Source organism: Mustela nivalis (genome assembly GCF_964662115.1).
Source record: "Mustela nivalis genome assembly, chromosome: 9".
NCBI classification, from domain to species: domain Eukaryota; kingdom Metazoa; phylum Chordata; class Mammalia; order Carnivora; family Mustelidae; genus Mustela; species Mustela nivalis.
In genome coordinates, this window is record NC_139028.1 from 27,380,192 (window position 1) to 27,397,411 (window position 17,220).

The 17,220-nt window shown below is 39.8% G+C and overlaps 2 protein-coding genes across 2 annotated transcripts in view; one reads left to right on the forward strand and one right to left on the reverse strand.

Annotated features, from left to right (window-relative positions):
• Window positions 1-3,018, reverse strand: part of SIAE (sialic acid acetylesterase) — a 38,559-nt gene extending 35,541 nt beyond the window's left edge. The window contains exon 1 of the mRNA XM_082749011.1: window positions 2,749-3,018. Coding sequence (XP_082605137.1) covers window positions 2,749-2,815 — 67 coding nt within the window. The 5' untranslated portion in view covers window positions 2,816-3,018. The remainder of the gene's footprint in view (window positions 1-2,748) is intronic.
• On the forward strand, window positions 2,959-15,760 carry SPA17 (sperm autoantigenic protein 17). The gene is made up of 5 exons (XM_082749012.1): window positions 2,959-3,121; window positions 4,224-4,404; window positions 9,978-10,048; window positions 12,125-12,211; window positions 15,415-15,760. Exons 2-5 carry the CDS (start codon window positions 4,251-4,253, stop codon window positions 15,550-15,552), a joined length of 450 nt encoding a protein of 149 aa, XP_082605138.1. The 5' UTR covers window positions 2,959-3,121; window positions 4,224-4,250; the 3' UTR covers window positions 15,553-15,760.
• Window positions 15,761-17,220: the final 1,460 nt, after the last annotated feature.

The following is a 17,220-nucleotide window of genomic DNA, read 5'->3' on the forward strand; positions in this document are numbered from 1 at the left end:
GACCTGGTGGCCTATTTGTCCTGCGTTTCAAGTAACAGCCCAGTCGCTAAACATGCTCTGCTCTCCCTCTCTCTCATGAGCTTTTAGTCCCATCATATAACTGACATGACAACCAAAGATCATCCAGAAGGCTGGATAATGGGCTGGAGAGGCACAGCTACCACAAGCAAAATGCTCGGAGTAGAGACTCTCCCACCCCACAATTGCATAAGCAGGTTGGCAGCAAGCTGGAGGGAAGGGGAGAGGCACATGTGTGGGAGGGCCTAGTCTTGGGTAGGTACCTCATATGGAACAAAAACTGGAAACCAAAGGGCTAAGAGCTAAGCAGAGTGAGGGTGAGGGGAGGGGGGAACAGAATGAAGGAAACCAGCTGTCTGCTCCCACATGAGCCTGTGCAGACCGATGGGCTCTCTGAGTGCAGCCATTGTCTTCCAGACAGGGGACACATCTTTCTGAGTCCGTCTGTTTTCGCCAACACGCATTTACAGGACCTCCTTGTTCCTGGTTCTTTTTTTAAGATTTTATTTACTTATTTGACAGAGGGAGACACAGAGGGAGAGGGAACACAAGCAGGTGGAGAGGAAGAGGGAAGAACGGGCCTCCCACAGGTCGGGCAGCCTGATGTGGGACTCGATCCCACAACCCTGGGATCACGACCGGAGTCAAAGCAGACGCTTAATGACTGAGCCACCCAGGCATCCTGCATTAAAGAATTTTAGAAGTAGAAAGGATCTTTCACACCCCAACGTACAATCATGTTACTTACTGATCACCAGACTGACACCCAGGTAGCTTAGGTAATTGCAGTTAATAGCTTGAGTATTAATTAATTAATTTGACAAATATTTATTGATGCCTTGTGTGCCAGGCACCACTTTAAGCACTGCAAATATAACAGGAAGAAAAAGAAAGAAAAAGAAAACAGACAAAAATCCCGCTAGCAGCAGGGAGATTACATTTTACTGGGAGCTTACTTGTGGCAGGCACAGTGCTAAGTACACTGCACATCATCAACTCCTTTGACCAATCTGAAACCACACAGGTGGTTTAGGACAGGCCTAGAAACCAAGCCACCTTGGATTCCAAAGTTACTGCAATTTCCACTCTGCTGCAGTTAGATACTGGTGGTAAATTTAAAAAAAAAAAAAAAAAAGTCCTATTCCCTGCCCTTATAAAGCTCACATTCCAAGCCGATAAGAGTAGACAGTGGAACATTACCAAGGAATTGAGCAATGGACAAAATAGGAGACTAGGAAAGGAGGCGGGGCTGGTCATTCCTTTTGTCAAATACAAGACACTTGGCATTTGAATTTTTTTTTTTTTAGGTCTTCAATTTTTCCTTCATTTGGGTGTTGGAGTAGACAACAACAGGAATTAGCATTCTGGGGACATTAAAAGTAGTCATTAAAATTAGACTGACAAAATTAGGACAGTGTTTAGGTTACCTCTGATGGATGCATTGGAAAGGAACACCCAGAGAGTCTCAATAAAATGCAATGACCTAGTTATTAAGTTGGGTGCAACACCCGTGGGTATTGAATTTTTTTGTTTCATTGCTCATATATTTTTATACATTTCAACTATTTTACACAGTCAACATGGGCACAGGGGGAACGACTGGAAAGAAAGATGCCAGGATATGCAACCAAATAAGAAGTAAAGAAAATTTAAAGCATTAATGAAAAATACAGTCATTGTAAATCAAAGTAATGGAACGGTAAGACCCAAAGGTGAAGACAGAATACCGTATTGGCATTAAAGTTCACAGCCTTTAAAAGAAAAACTAATTTGAAAATGGCCTTACTCTCCTCTCCTAGGCTGGACTCAAAGGTCACTGAGTGGGAACGAGAGTCAGAAAGTGCTATACAGAGCAGTGCTGGTCTACACTTTTGTTAAAGCCCCAGACACTACTGATGGGCTGCAGGCGGTCTCAGTCTGGGTACTTCTGGGTTCGCAGGTGGAGCAAGAGTCATTTTTCTGCACCCTGTCCCCATGCTCACTTCAACTTTCTTATCTTAGCAGGGATCTGTGGGCTCCACTGCTTGACTGGTTTGAGGGAAACAACGGGTCCGGCATTTTCACTGTACTTGACATAGAGGGCAGAGTCCACCCTCTGGTTCTCCATGGCTGTGGCTCGGTGTCCAGCCTTGAGTAGTCAAATGACAGGATCCGCCCTGGACAGTAGTCAAAGTGAGTCGCCCTCCTCCCCAATGCCGTGTCTACTATCCCACCACCGAAATCCGTAACCTGCGCCAGAAATCAAGGCTAAGCCTTAAATATTCTGAGCTCGTGAGGGGGTAGTATTTCCTAATCCTAATCACCACTTAAACTAGTCAAATATAATTCCCCTAAGGAACCAGGCTTGAAGCAAACCCTCCCCAAGGGTACTACTGAGGGGGCTGCAGGGAAATGTTGGGGATGACTCAGTCACCTGTTTCCAAATATTATCTAACGAGCTTCGCCACCCCCCTTCCACTTCCCCTGCGGTTATTCAAAGACCCCGAGGGCCTCGGTCTGGGACCTTTGGGCCTCCCCCTTAAGATAAGCCCACATGTGCCTCTGCGCCACACCGGTCATCAGGACCGAGCAAGGGTGTGGAGGTTGCGGACCGACCGCAGACATTGCGGCCTAGGCCTGGGTCCCCAGGCCGGCTCCAGGGTCGCGGTTCGCGGGTCCTGCGGAGGACGCGGCATCTCGGAGCCCGCGCAGGTGGACGGGCAGGGGTCGGGCCGAGCCGGGCCGCCTCACCTGCACTCGTGTCGGCCGGCAGGATTAAAGGCAGCACCAGCCCAAACACAAATCCCGGCGCTACCATGTTGGCGAAGATCCGCCACCCGGGTGCGAGACTCTGGACACGGACTTCAGGGGCGGCGGCGGGGTGGGGGGGGGGGGGGGTGGGGTGCCGGAGTCGTGGGCGGGGCCTGCGCGGGGCGGGGAGGCCTGACTCCACCCCCTCCCGGGCAGTTCTGTCGCGAAGCCGGCCCCTGGCGGCCCGGTGCGACCATGCCTCACCCCTTCCCGGCCGCCGTAGTTGAATTTAAAAAAAAAAAAAAAAAACGGTTACCCAGCAACGAGAAATAACAACCGGAACCATCGGCACCAGCTCTGAGAGAACGAAGAGGTGAGGCGGTTTACCCCACTTCCTCTCCAAATCCGACACCTCGCCTTTTCCCTTCGCCTCTCGCATTCTTTCCGATCCCACACACATTGCGGGACCGCGAAGGCAGAGTGGGCGCCAAGGCAGCCCGTTCTGCGAAAGTCTGAAATCCCAGATCCTCGACGTGTCCCCCCCTCCGGCCGCCCTCCACTCCCCACAGTGGTTCAGGGTGTTAGCTGTCCTTCTCACAACCCGACAATGATTCAGTGCCTCATCTCCTGTTCCCTCAAAAACAGAAAAACGTCCTCCGCACTTTGGGCCTCATCAAACCTTCTAGTCCCTCACCTAGACCCCTACTCCGGCTTGCGGATTTGCCCCAAAATGGGCACCTTCACAAAAAGGTCAGGTCCCTGAGTGTCGTTTGCATACTCAGCAGCCCAACCCGCTGCTTGGCAGCTGTCCTTAATCCATCCTTGTATTCCAAGACAGGGAGATAAGACCTGGTCAAGACCAAACCAGAAAACACAAGAATCCCCAAATCATGGACTCTTCCGACTGCAAAATCGTGACCTTGCCTCCGCCCCCCTCTGACCCTGCTGCCCCTTTCAGAGTATGTAGGTACTCTGGGGCATTTTAAGTCATGCTTCAGAAGTGGAAACAAAGGGCAAGACCTTAAGTGTTAAACTTCTTCATTCAACGAATTAGAATAATTTCTAGAACCAAGGTTAGTTCTTAATTCAATTTTTTAAAAATTTTAGACCCCAAACAGCGATTTATGATGAATTTTTAACATGCTTCTCTCTAAGTTCCTGTGGGATAGCAGAAATTACCCTCACCTTTAAAAGACAAGAGGGACAGAGAGAAAAAGTACTTAACGTTGTGAAAAAATCTGTAATTTTTGTAATTTAAAAAGATGACTTGGCCTAGTAAATGAGTCTGTTTTTGTAATATTCTAATTAATGATGGAGAGTTCAAAACTCGAAGAAGTGATGGACTGGAGTTGTGTTGGGGGGAAAGAATTGAAGTCCAGAAAATTGGGAGCTCAGGAATAATTTATTGTCATAATTGTGATTATATAAGTAAAATCAGACAAATTTAAAGAGAATACTCTCTAATGAATCTCTAGGTACAATAGGCAGTTCCTTCCAAGGAGATGTCGATTCCATTCTCCAACACCCACTACCGAATTCCACAAGGATTTGGAAATCTGCTTGAAGGGCTGACACGCGAGATTCTGAGGGAGCAACCAGAAAATATACCAGCTTTTGCAGCAGCATACTTTGAAAATCTTCTAGAGAAACGAGAGAGTAAGCTTTTTTTAAATAGGCTTTTTTTTTTTTTTTTTTAAGTAAGAGACTAAGTATTTGGTTATGGTGAAACTGGCTTAAGTCCTCATTCCTTAGAAAGTTTTTACGAGGCAGGTAGCTTCAAATAACAGTTTTTGCTATTGAAAACATATGGCTTTATGACAAGATCTCATAAATCAAGTTATTTCACATTATTGAAAATTACCAGTTGGTTACACAGACCTTCTTCATTGTATTCTTCATGGACACACTGGGTGGAAGGAAACCTCAAGAGGTCATCCAGTCTAGCTCTCGATTTTCCAACAGTCTGTTTCAGTGCATGCCAGGCAGTTGACTGTCTCGTCCTCCTGGGGAGAAAGTTTGTAGTTTTCTTTACATGGTAACTCTTCTTACTTGAAAGTATTATAAGTATTGTTAAAAAATAATAATAATAATTCCATGCTCCTTAAATAGATTGGTATTTGCTGGGGTATATGAAACTAGTCTGCAAAAAGTCACAGAGAAACACTACTTTTAAAGTGAAATTCCAGAGGTGCTTGGTGGCTCAGTCAGTTAAGCATCTGACTCTTGATTTTGGCTCAAGTCTTGATTTTGGGGTCATGAACTCACGCCCCACATTGGGTTCTACACTGGATGTGGAGCCTACTTAAAAATTAGAAAATGAAATTCCAGCTTGGGAAGGTGATTTATATCCTTTCTCTATTCTCCCAAGGTCCTGTCCTGCCCAGATTCATACTCACAGTGACTCTTTGGCTGAGAGCCAAAGCAGTTTCTTCATTTCCAGAAATAAAATGTCCAAATTCCAATTCTTGAAGGTTCATAACTATCAAGACCTGATCCAGTAGTCAAAATGGGAATTATTACAGCTATATATTACCATTAAAAAAGAAAACCCTTTTTGACTAGAACAACCACTTTGTATAAGCTGTTTCCATCATTACTGTTGACTGCAGTATTCCAACAAAGTGGTAAAGGTGACAAGAAATAACTACAAGTAAGCAAGCATTTGATTTGAAATCATTTTCCAGAAGAAGGAAACCTTCCACAAGTTTTTTTTTTAACTTTTTTTAAAAAGATTTTATATTTTTTTATTTGATAAGAGATCACAAGTAGGCAGAGAGGCAGGCACAGAGAGAGGGGGAAGCAGGCTCCCTGCTGAGCAGAGAGCCCGATGAGGAGCTCAATCCCAGGACTCTGAGATCATAACCTGAGCTGAAGGCAGAGGCTTAACCCATTGAGCCACCCAGGCGCCCCCTCCCACAAGTTTTGAATTCAGGCAACTCCCATACACACTGCACAGCTCCGCCATCTTGTCTTCTTTGCTGAACCCTGGCAGAGCTTAGAATCTCTGCCAAACTCCTGAACGTTGTTGGTCTTTTCCATTGTGAATATCTGTTGCACAAGTTGAAACTTATGTGCCTCTAAAAAGCTATTAAGAAAAATCTTTTAGGGTAAGAGGTGAATTCTAATGAGCATTAATTTAATTTTGTTATTATAACATTAATTTTACAAATTCATGATTAAAAAGTCTTTAGTCATTTATTTAATTTTAGATCTCAGAAATGTCCCATTACAAAAACATTTGAGTCATTGTTACTGATCATGATAATTAAAGAAATTTGTGATTCAGATTAATGGTCTCAGCTTACTAGTCTCTAACTAATAAGAATTAGACAAAACTATTAGAAAAAATTTAAAGCACCATACCCATTTCCATTTACGCAAACTAAAAGCAAATTATCCAAATGATACATCTATCAGAATGTAGTCTCTCCAAAAGGGAAGAAAAAGTCCTCTAGCCCAGTCCCTCACACGATGCAAGAATTCCCTTGCCAGCAATCTTCATAGGTAATTATTAGTCTTAATTTTGATTTTTTTCTGACAGAAAACTATCAGCATTTGATATAAGTGGTATCTGAGATCACTAGGGAGAAGGTAGACTTTTTATAAGGTAGACTATGTTGAGATAAAGATGGAAAAAGATAAAATTAGATCTGTTCCTTGCAACATACACCAGGGTAAATTCCAAATTGACCGAAGATTTAAATTATTTTTTAATGAAACCATACAAATACTAGAAGGAAACATGGATGAATTTCTCTGTAATATAAGAGAGGAAAAAAATTTGCTAGCTAATTGCTATCAATAATCACTTAAAAATTCAAAAGCAATTAGGGAAAAAGACTAATAGGTTTGACTACATAAAAGTAAGCTTTTCCATGACAAAATTACCATAAGAAAAATGAAACTACAAATGACAAACTGAGGAAAACTTTGTAATTTATATCACAACAGGTTAATAAACTTAATAACTAAAGGTTTGTAAAAATACTGAAGAAAAAACTAGGGGCGCCTGGGTGGCTCAGTGGGTTAAAGGCTCTGCTTTCAGCTCAGGTCATGATCTCAGGGTCCTGGGATCGAGCCCCGCCTTGGGCTCTCTGCTCAGTAGGGAGCCTGCTTCCTCCTTTCTCTCTGCCTGCCTCTCAGCCTACTTGTGATCTCTGTCTGTCAAATAAATAAATAAAATCTTTAAAGAAATACTGAAGAAAAAACTAATAAACCTTATATAAAACAATGGTCTAGAGATATGAGCAAACACACAAAAAATGCAAATGGCCCTTAACATATGAGAACATACTAAAACTAACCCATAGCAACAGAAGCTGAAAATCAAAACTACAGTGGGGACCACTCCCATCAGACTGGCAAAAAGCCAAAGTTTGCCAATTTATTCCAGGCAAGACTGGAAAGGAAATAGGCAGTCATATACATTGCTGGAGGAGACACAAAATGATAGAACACCTAGAGAGAGAATTTGACATAGAAATTCAAATTCTCCCCATTTCATGGCATCATTCTTTGAGGGGAACAAGCCCTCATAGGGGATTTGTTGTATAAACTAGAGGACATCCACAGAGTGGAATTATATACAACTATAAAACAAACAAAACCAGAGTGAGGACCATCTCTATATGTTGCCATGGAGTGATCTTCAGGATACATTAGGTGAAAAAAGTAACATAGGAAAAATTATGTTTAGGGGCGCCTGCGTGGCTCCGTCACAGTTAACATATACATTAACTGTATGTTAAGCGTCTGCCTTCAGCTCAGGTCATGATCCCAGGGTCCTGGGATTGAGCCACTATCAGGCTCCCTGCTCAGCGGGAGCCCCCCATCAAGCTCCTTGCTCCACAGGAAGCCTGCTTCTCCCTCTCCCACCCCCGCTGCTTATGTTCCCTCCCTCACTAGGTCGCTCTCTGTCAAATAAATCTTGAGAAAAAAAAAAAAAAAAGAGAGACTTCTCTGAATATATTTTGAACTGAAAATCATAAATGTTTAACATAATTTAAAGTGGAAATAAATTTTTTAAATTGTTGAATCTCTAAAGTTCAGAAGCAAAATGAAACAAACAAACCTAGCTAGTATTGACTGGGTAGATATAAGCACACAGAAAAGAATTAATTCTTTTTTTTTTCAAGTGACTTTATAACACAGTAATTTGACTATACATCCCTCAGTGGAGATAGCCTAAAAACAAAATGACATTAGATAGTCTTGAATTGTTTTCAGTAATCATTGTTAATAATATCATAGTTTAATTAAAGTTATAGTATAATTATAGTTCTTATACACTGTGGGACATAGCAAATAAGTCACTATCCAATGTTATTAGGACTAAGATTTTTACCATAAGAAAAATAACAAACATATAAAAATGAAGGAAGTTAATAATCCTAAATTTGAACAGAAAAATATCAGTGTGATTTCAATGACATGTTTTCTCTGTAAAAATTAAAAAATGTTTTCTAACTGTATGCATTTTTTAAAAGGCCACAAAACAATAATTAACCCAGTACTGGTGAGCACTTAGCTTCTAGACTGTGGCCTTTAGCTACCATTTCCCAGGAACCAAGGTTTCTTAGAGAACTACCTAATTCTGTGAATTGGTGAGGAAATATGCAAGCTGAACCTGAACATCTAGTCATACCAGAAAAGAAGGAAACTGTCAAAGATTACTAGAGTTGTTTCCAAAGCACTCAGGAGCATCTGAACACCGGAATGAGCTTCTACCAGCCAACTCTGGACAATTAGAGCATCAAGAAGAAGAATAAATGCAAGGGATTGAAGTTGATCCAATTTCTTAAATATTTATTTGTTCATAATGATCAAAACAAACAAACAAAGAAAACCTCCTTAAGAGGATCCTAAGGAACCAACTGATTATTCTGTAAACTGGTTGATAAGGGGAAAGAATCAAAACTTTAAAATGCCTTTTATTGATGAACTATATGTCAGGGTAACCAAATAATTGCTATGGGTAAGTTTTTCTTTACTGATTACTCCAGAAATAAAGAAGTCATGATCAAATAAGAACATTGCCATTTTGCAACCCCTAAAGAAATGATCTAAACAATCATCATCAATGGGCTTATAAAGATTATAAAAAGAGATACAACCAGATATTATATTACACTACGCTATCTATAAAGTATGCTTTCCAAATAAATAAATAAATACCTAAATAAACAAATCCTGAATCAGCTACAGGAAATTCAAAAGCAAAGGAACTTGTTAAAAGTCATCACAGGAGTGGAATGAGAAATATCTGAACTGTGGAAAACTCCAAAGGAAAAATGATCCAATTTCCTCAACAAAAACATTGCAGGGAAAAAATGTGGGCTGAGAGATAGGTGAAAATCTCGTTCAATTAAGAGATGGGAAAGGCATAACAAAATACTGTGTGTGCCTATTGTTTGGGTTTTGATTTGAACAAATCAACAGTAAAAAGAAAAAAGCCAAAAATATATTAGACAATAGGGAAAATTTGGATAGCTGATATTAAGGCATAATTGTTAGTATTTTTAGATGTGATAATAGTATTGTGGCTTTAAAATAAATATTTGCAGATAAAACAATAGGGTGCCTGGAACAGGCTTGAAAATAATCAGACGAAAGAGAGGGAAATTGAGTGAAATTACAGATAAAATAAGATAAATCATGAGTTTATAATTGTTGAATGTGAATAATGTGCACATGAGATTCTGCTGTATTATTTCTTTCTACTTTCTAAGTTTGAAATTGTTTATAATGAAAAGTTAAAGGAAAATTCTGCTTGAATATAAATATAGCCTGTCTATGTCTACTAACTATATAATGTGCCTCATTTTTTAATAACCTCTCCCATTCTTCACTTTTCCAAACTTCCTTGCTATTTAGCATTTATTTTTATACATTTTATTGTGTTTACTGATACGTGTTTATGAGTTTCTGTATTTGTACTTAAGTATTGGCATTTGTTCTCTCCCATATTATAAATTCTATAAAGCAGAAATTATGTTTTTTTTAAGTGCCTTTCTAAATATCCCCAAGGGCTCATCTAATGTTTAATTCATCATCATTTATTCTGTGATCACTGGTTATGTTTACAATGTTAGGTTATATATATAATAATATTTTCAACTGGCAGTAAAGAACCTGTGGTTTAAAAAAGAAAACTTGTTTTGTGTTACTATTCTGGATTTACTTTAATGAACTCAAAATAAGTCCGAAATTATAATATTTTTGTTATTTAGAAACCAACTTTGACCCAGCAGAATGGGGGACTAAGGTAGATGACCGCTTCTATAACAACCATGCTTTCAAGGTATGGACTCAGGAAACTCGTATATTTGGTTATCTTCTTCTCCCTGTCTCCAAAACAGAGAATATTGCAGTCTTCCCAGAATCATGAACATCATGAAAGGCAAACAAATATCTTATTAAACCTTTTTAATTGTGCTGTTCTTTCTGATGAGAAATTTTTTTCTAAATTATTTCAATCATGGACAGATACTTAGCGGAAATGGAAAGGTGATCAACAGGAAGAATGAACTTGAAAGTTACAGAGTAATTACTCATTTATTCTTCAAATTGTATTGGGTATCACAATGCTTAGCAATAGCAGATCTTCAATAAACTTTTGTTGAATTCATGAATGGCATTTCATAAAACACCATTCATCCCGTTGTTTCATCATCATTGACATCTTACAAAAGACTGATTATAATTTAAATTCATAATGGGAGAGTTTTTTCTACAAAGCTAATCTGTTCAGAGACTGAACCTACCTTCTCTTTAACAGCATTTTCAGAATCAGCCTTTTTCAGCCAAGGTTCCTCAAAATAATTAAGCCCTAGGGCACCTGGGTGGTTCAGGTCATGATCCCAGGGTCCTTTGATAGAGTCCTGAATAGGGCTCCCTGCCCCACATTGGGCTGCCTGCCCTGCATCAGGCTCCCTGCTCAGCGGGAAGCCTGCTTCTCCCTCTCCCCCACTCCCCCTGCTTGTGTTCCCTCTCTTGCTGTGTCTCTCTGTCAAATAAATGAATAAAATCTTTAAAAAATAAAATAAAATAATAATATTTTGCCTAAGCCAAAGGCACTCACTGCATGTAAGGAATTGGTGTCCCTCCTTTTTTCCTCGAATGGCTCTAATTATATACCATCCTTGAGAGAATTACGAGACGAATCACTCAAAACTTTCTGTGTTCTGTGGTCCAGAAGAGGAACACTGGTTGAGAAAAGCTGTGTACAACCCTGCATCACTGCTATCATCTAACTGGTAACCTGATGGAAATTTTGTCTCAGGCCCTACTCCAGATCTGCAAGTTGGAAGCTGAACTTTAACAGGCTCCCCCAAAGTAATTTGTAGGTACATTCAAGTCTGAGAAGCACTCTTCCTGACAACTCAGTATTACGTTAGCCGCAAAGCTCCATCAGATATTAGAATTAAAGGGAATTAGCCAAGTTCAAGTTTTGATTGTGTTCCCCAGTAGATTTGGGGAATTTCCTGGGGAAATACCTGTCACTTATTCCATGAGTTCAAAAGTAAAGTTCCATCCATTTGTGCCTGCCAGATATGGGGGCGTTGAGTTTGTTTCCATCTAGTCATTTAACAAGATTCTCTGTGTTCATGTTTTATTTCAATCAAAGGAATAATGTCAGAAAGTTTTAAATCTTTGTGTCACATAGCAATTTCAAGGTGTTTTTTTCATCTCTTTTGAATTCTAAAGACTTTACTAATTAGCTTATATGTCTTCAAATTTCTGTTTTATAGATTAAAGAAACTCTTCCCATAGGCTGTAAATTAGCAATGCCTCTAATATTTTGGTGGAATATTTCAACAACCATGTCAAAATAGGCAGAGCTGATTTCCCCTTTTTTACTTAAATTGTTCCCCAAGCAGAACTTAACTCTTGGACATGGTTTTGAATCTACAGACTCCATTAAAAAGTCAACTTGACTTTCTCCAAATTCCCCAAATCTACTGGGGAACACCATCAAAACTTGACTCACACTATGGGACATAGTAGCATATATTTTGCTCTTATTTTAAAAACTAACAGCACTTCTTTTTTATACTTTGTTCAAGATTCATTACAGCATCTTAACACCTTTTAGTATAAGACAATAGTTTGTTTTTCATATGAAATAATGTTACACACATTCCAAAAGCAAAAAATCTGCATTTTTCACTGATTCACCAATCCACCATTTGGTCATATTCCTTTGAAATTTTTCATGTATTTCTTTTTTTCCAACCTACTTTCCTTTTTAAAAAAATCAGTATGTATTTAATTCCTACTACTTCTCAATAACAGCAGTATTTAATGACTTTAAGAGGTTTGATCCAACACTTTACTATTTTGGATTGACTATTTGGTCCTGTCACCCCTCCTCCAGGAACATGAATCACCTGAGAGTTGTGAGTCTGAAAAAGAAAAGTCTAGCACATCTGTGAAAGAGGACGAGACACCAGTCAAAGTCTTAGTAAGTTATGTTTTCCATATACTATTAGATTCCTACAAAGAATCATATCACTCAATTTAAAATTATACTCCAAATAGGAATCCAGTCTGTTACCCATATTGCTAAAATTATGATTTTGCTTTCTAGATAACTGGCATCAGTGATAAACTAACTGGTGGATCATTTTTAGCTATGCCTATCGTAAAGGAAAACTCCTTCTTCCCCTTAAAAATTAAATCTTTGTTTTTTCCAAGAATTCAATGAGTGGGGAAATCTCCCCAAAGGGAAAAACAGACAGAACTCACTGCCTCACTCTTCATCCTTCAGATTCACTTTCCTCTTTGAGAATTTTTCACTAATTGATGCTTTCACCACCACACAGTGACAAAGGTTCAGAGATAACAAAAGGAAACCCAGAGAATCACATACCACCAAACAGAATGGCTTTACACAATGGGTCTTATTCACCTTCCATGTACTGTTGTCTACAAAATGACTTCCTGATGAGCAGCCTACCTCTAAGCAGTAAAGACTTGAGTAGGGCCCACCTTCAAAGACACCTATGCCCAGGAGTGTGCTACATCCAGCTCTCAAGAGACAATTGTGCACATCTCTCTCTATACAACCCATGATCAGCAATGTCTGCTTGGTAGCTTAAAATCAGCCATGGTAGGAGTATGAAGATCATGGCCAATATTGCAAATCAGACATTTTTTCTGGAGAGTCTATATCTAAGCATTTACCAGCATATCACTATCTATACTCTTCACAGCCCAGATGCTAGAGAACCAAACCTAGTGAGAAAGAACTCACTCTCTACAGTGCTGAAGGCCAAACTTCTGAGTTCCTTTTCATGTTCTAATGTCCCCATTAGTCACCCATTAACTGACACCCAAAGTAGACATCCTCTTCAAGGAATACCTTACCTCCTCCCCTGTTGGAGGCTTAACTTTTCCCTATAACCTTTATAAATTATTCCAGAATTGTATCAACACAACCCAGTCAGCCTAACATTGCCATACGATGCAATGGGAGGTCAGGGAAGAAAGGGAGTCATTTCCTTACATCTTTAGTAGTTGACTTTAACCAGCATTTCATGACTTTGAGTTGAGATCCTATTGATTTCCAGCTTCATTATAATTCATTTGCTCCTACTGGGGCATCATCTCAAAGGATTTAATACCATTCTGTTTGCATTTAGAAGTTTGAGATCTACATTTGCCTCATTGTTTTTTTAATAGGGTGAGGGGTGTTAACAACCTGAAGGTCTGTCAACAGGAGACTGAGTAAATAAATCAAGTTGCATTAGTACATCTAATATAATGGTATCATTAAAAAAGAAGAAGAATGGGCAGTTACATACTGAATAATAATAAAGAGAAGAGAACCAAGATATATAGTTATGAGGAAAAAGTCATTGGGAACACTATAGTTAGTATTATCTCATTTTTAAAATAAAAAGCCATGTGTATACCCATATAAATACTTTTTATATAGAGAAATTTTTGAAAGTTGTATATACTCAACCCATGGTAATGGTTACATCTTAGGAGTAGATTTGGAAACGGGGAGAGAACTTCCAATATGAGTGACATTTAAGTTTTTATTTATTTACTTCTTAAGATTTTGTTTATTTGACAGAGAGAGAGAGAGTACAAACAGGGGGAGTGGCAAGGAGAGGGAGAAGCAGTCTCCTGCGGAGCAGAGAGCCAGACATGGGGCTTAAGCCCAGGACCCTGGGATCATGACCTGAGCCAAAGGCAGAGGCTTAACCCACTGAGCTACCCAGGCTCCCTGATGTTTAAGTTTTTAAGTGTATATGTATCACTGTTATAATTTAAAACTATATATTAAAAACTATGTATCGGGGGCACCTGGGTTGGCTCAGTGGGTTACAGCCTCTGCCTTCGGCTCAGGTCATGATCCCAGGATTCTGGGATCGAGCCCTGCATCCGGCTCTCTACTCAGCATAGAGCCTGCTTCTCCTTCTATCTCTGCCTACTGCTCTGCCTACTTGTGCTCTCTGTCTGCCAAATAAATAAAATCTTAAAAAAAAAACTAAAACTAAATACTGGACACCTAGGTGGCTCAGTCGGTTAAGCATCTGCCTTTGGCTTGGGTCATGTTCCTGGGGCCCTGGGATTGATTCCCACATGGGGCTACTTGCTCCATGGGAAGCCTGCTTCTCCCTCTGCCTCTGCCTGCTGCCCCACCCCACCCCTGCTTGTGTACTCTCTCTCTCTCTCTCTCTGACAAATAAATAAATAAATAATTTTTAAAAAACTATATATCTTTTGAATTAGACACTTAAGATCTGTGTGTCTCACTTATTATAATTTAGGTAAATAATACCTAAATTTTATTTCTTTTTTGAAAGCTTTTGTTTATTTATTTGTTTACTTGAGAGGAGAGAGCAGGGAGACAGAGAAAGACAGAGACAGGCAGACTCCTTGATGAGCATGATGCCCAATACAGGGCTCGATCCCAGGACCTTGAGATCAGGACCTGAACCGAAATCAAGAGCCATGTGCTCAAGGGACTGAGCAACCCAGGCACCCCTATACCTAAATTTTAAAAAACAAAACAAAAACAAAAACTATATGCAGAAGTTCAGCCAACCACCTTAAAACTGACATTATTGGACTAAAAGGATTTCTTTGGTAGTCCACTTTACATGTATGATTCTGATTAGCTAATCATTGAAAAATTAAGAAATTAATTTCATGTGATCATTATTTTGAAACAGCACATTTACTATTCTTGACGTTTTTACCATGCTTCAAGGATTCTTACTTATTTTCCAAAAAAAAATGTCATTGCTTAGGAAACTGTTAAATAGGAGCTATTTTGAGGGGGGAAGTTGGCACTGATCATTTATTGCAGAGGCATATTAAAGAATGAGAAAACAAAATGCCTGCTATTTTGGCACTCACCATTTGGAACATGCACAACATGACAGTATATAAAATTCCCTTAGGAAGCAACAGATCTCGACTGTTACATCCCTATATTGATTACATTTCTGCACTTATTTTTATGGCATCAAAATATTGGATATTTAATTATGGACATTGGGGAGGGTATGTGCTATGGTGAGTGCTGTTAAGTGTGTAAACCTGGCGATTCACAGACCTGTACCCCGGGGGCTAATAATACATTATATGTTAATTTTTTTAAAAATTGGATATTTAAGAAGTCTCTTATTTGTTCTCCTTTCCATGAAGGAAACTTCTGAAGAAGAAGAAAGAGAGAACGCTGCTCTCAAAATTCAAGCAGCCTTCCGGGGATACTTAGCCAGAGAGGAGGTGAAGAAAATGAAATCAGGTGAGGCTCAAGAAGAGAAAAGAGAAGAAAACGAGTGAGAAGACTGGTTTTACTCCCCCGCTCCCCAGGGGGAAAAAAAAAAAACACACATGAGCAAACCATCCAGATCCATCAACCTCGCTGTGATTGTTGTTTTTTTTCTTAGGAAGGGAGATTTGATGTAGTGAAATAACATTTGTTGCTGTTGTGAAAATCTGTCATGAGCGTTTGTTTAATAAACATGCCATTGAACACATGCCTCTTAAAGATTTCTCAGAGTTCATGAGTCTTATTTATATTTCTCCCAAGTTTCTGTATGAAGACCCCTGGATTTAAAGTCTTAGAACTGGCATATCTGAGTTTTTAGGACTCTCGGTGCTTATGTGGTCTAACCAGTATCTAATAAATAAATCCTCTATCACCTCCCTGAAAAATGGTCTTTCTGCTTCTGTTTCACTCCCAGTAATAGAGAATTTTATTGCCTTTCCCGCATAGTCCCATTTAATTTATGAGTAACTCAAATTATTAAAAAGATAAGCTGAATCCAAAATCTGCCTCCCTGTAAGTTTCATCCATATGTTTTCATTTGTCCTGCAGGCAGACATGCAGTCATTTATTGAAAAATGTATTGAGCCCAAAACGTGTGCTGGGATTTGCTAGGGAATATCTGTTCCTACACCCATGCCGCTAACACACTTTTTTATTATCTTGCTACCCAGAACCTCACAGAATAAGACAAATACATATTTGCAAAAAAACAAAAACAAAAACAAAAAAAAACCAGAAGCCATCATAACATCATAAACACTCTCCCATAAATACTAGAACTTCCCAAGTTTTCCCCAAAGCATGAATGGTAAATACCTGTGTCATAAACTCAGAGGCCTTACGTCTTTTTTTTTCCGTGAATCATTCAAGCCCCCTTTTAGAAAGTTTAGTCTCTCCTTTTTTAGACCTTCTCATCCTTGAATATCTTAAGACACTGTGAGGTTCATGACTTAGACCAAAAGATGCAGTTCCCTTCCCAAAACAAAAGAGAGAGGAGGTGGAGTCTTGTTTAACCAATGCTGTTACCTTCTACTGCAATGATGCGACACATGGTAACGTCCTGGCTGGTTCGGACTCCTGTCTGCACACACTGGGTGTCCCGAGCTTTGGTTCTAGGACGACACCTCTCTAAGTTTACAGTAACACAGCCATTATTCCCCAAAGTTCAGTAAAATGCCTGGCTCTGTCTTGAGGAGCTTCTAAAACCAGCCCCATGTTATGCGTAACAGGAGTACACCTGCCAACACTTAGATCCTTGTCTCAAGCTCAGACATTCTCTTTCTGCAAAGCACTTTTATTTCAGGTGCCCCATTTTCCCCCACCACCATCCCTGAGCCTTTATCAGGGTGTACAACAGAAGTTCACCCAAGTGATCTTCTCCACTCAAATCAGATGACTTGTGAAAACAATTTCAAGGTTGTGGCATTCAATCTCCGATCTCCACTCACCTCGAGAGCCATCCCCCCTTCCAAGGTCTGACTGCCACTAGGGAGCTGCATACTAGCTAAACACAAGTCTCTAATGCCCATTGGACCTCTTCCTCCTACCCGAACCCCCCGCCCTCTGCCTCCCAGGCTTAGGGAGAAAAAAATTAATCAACTCTCCTCCAGCATCCCAGCTACTCATTCCCCTATTCCTTTCAAAGCATCAGCCTCCAATCTACTTGCTCTTCAAAGCCA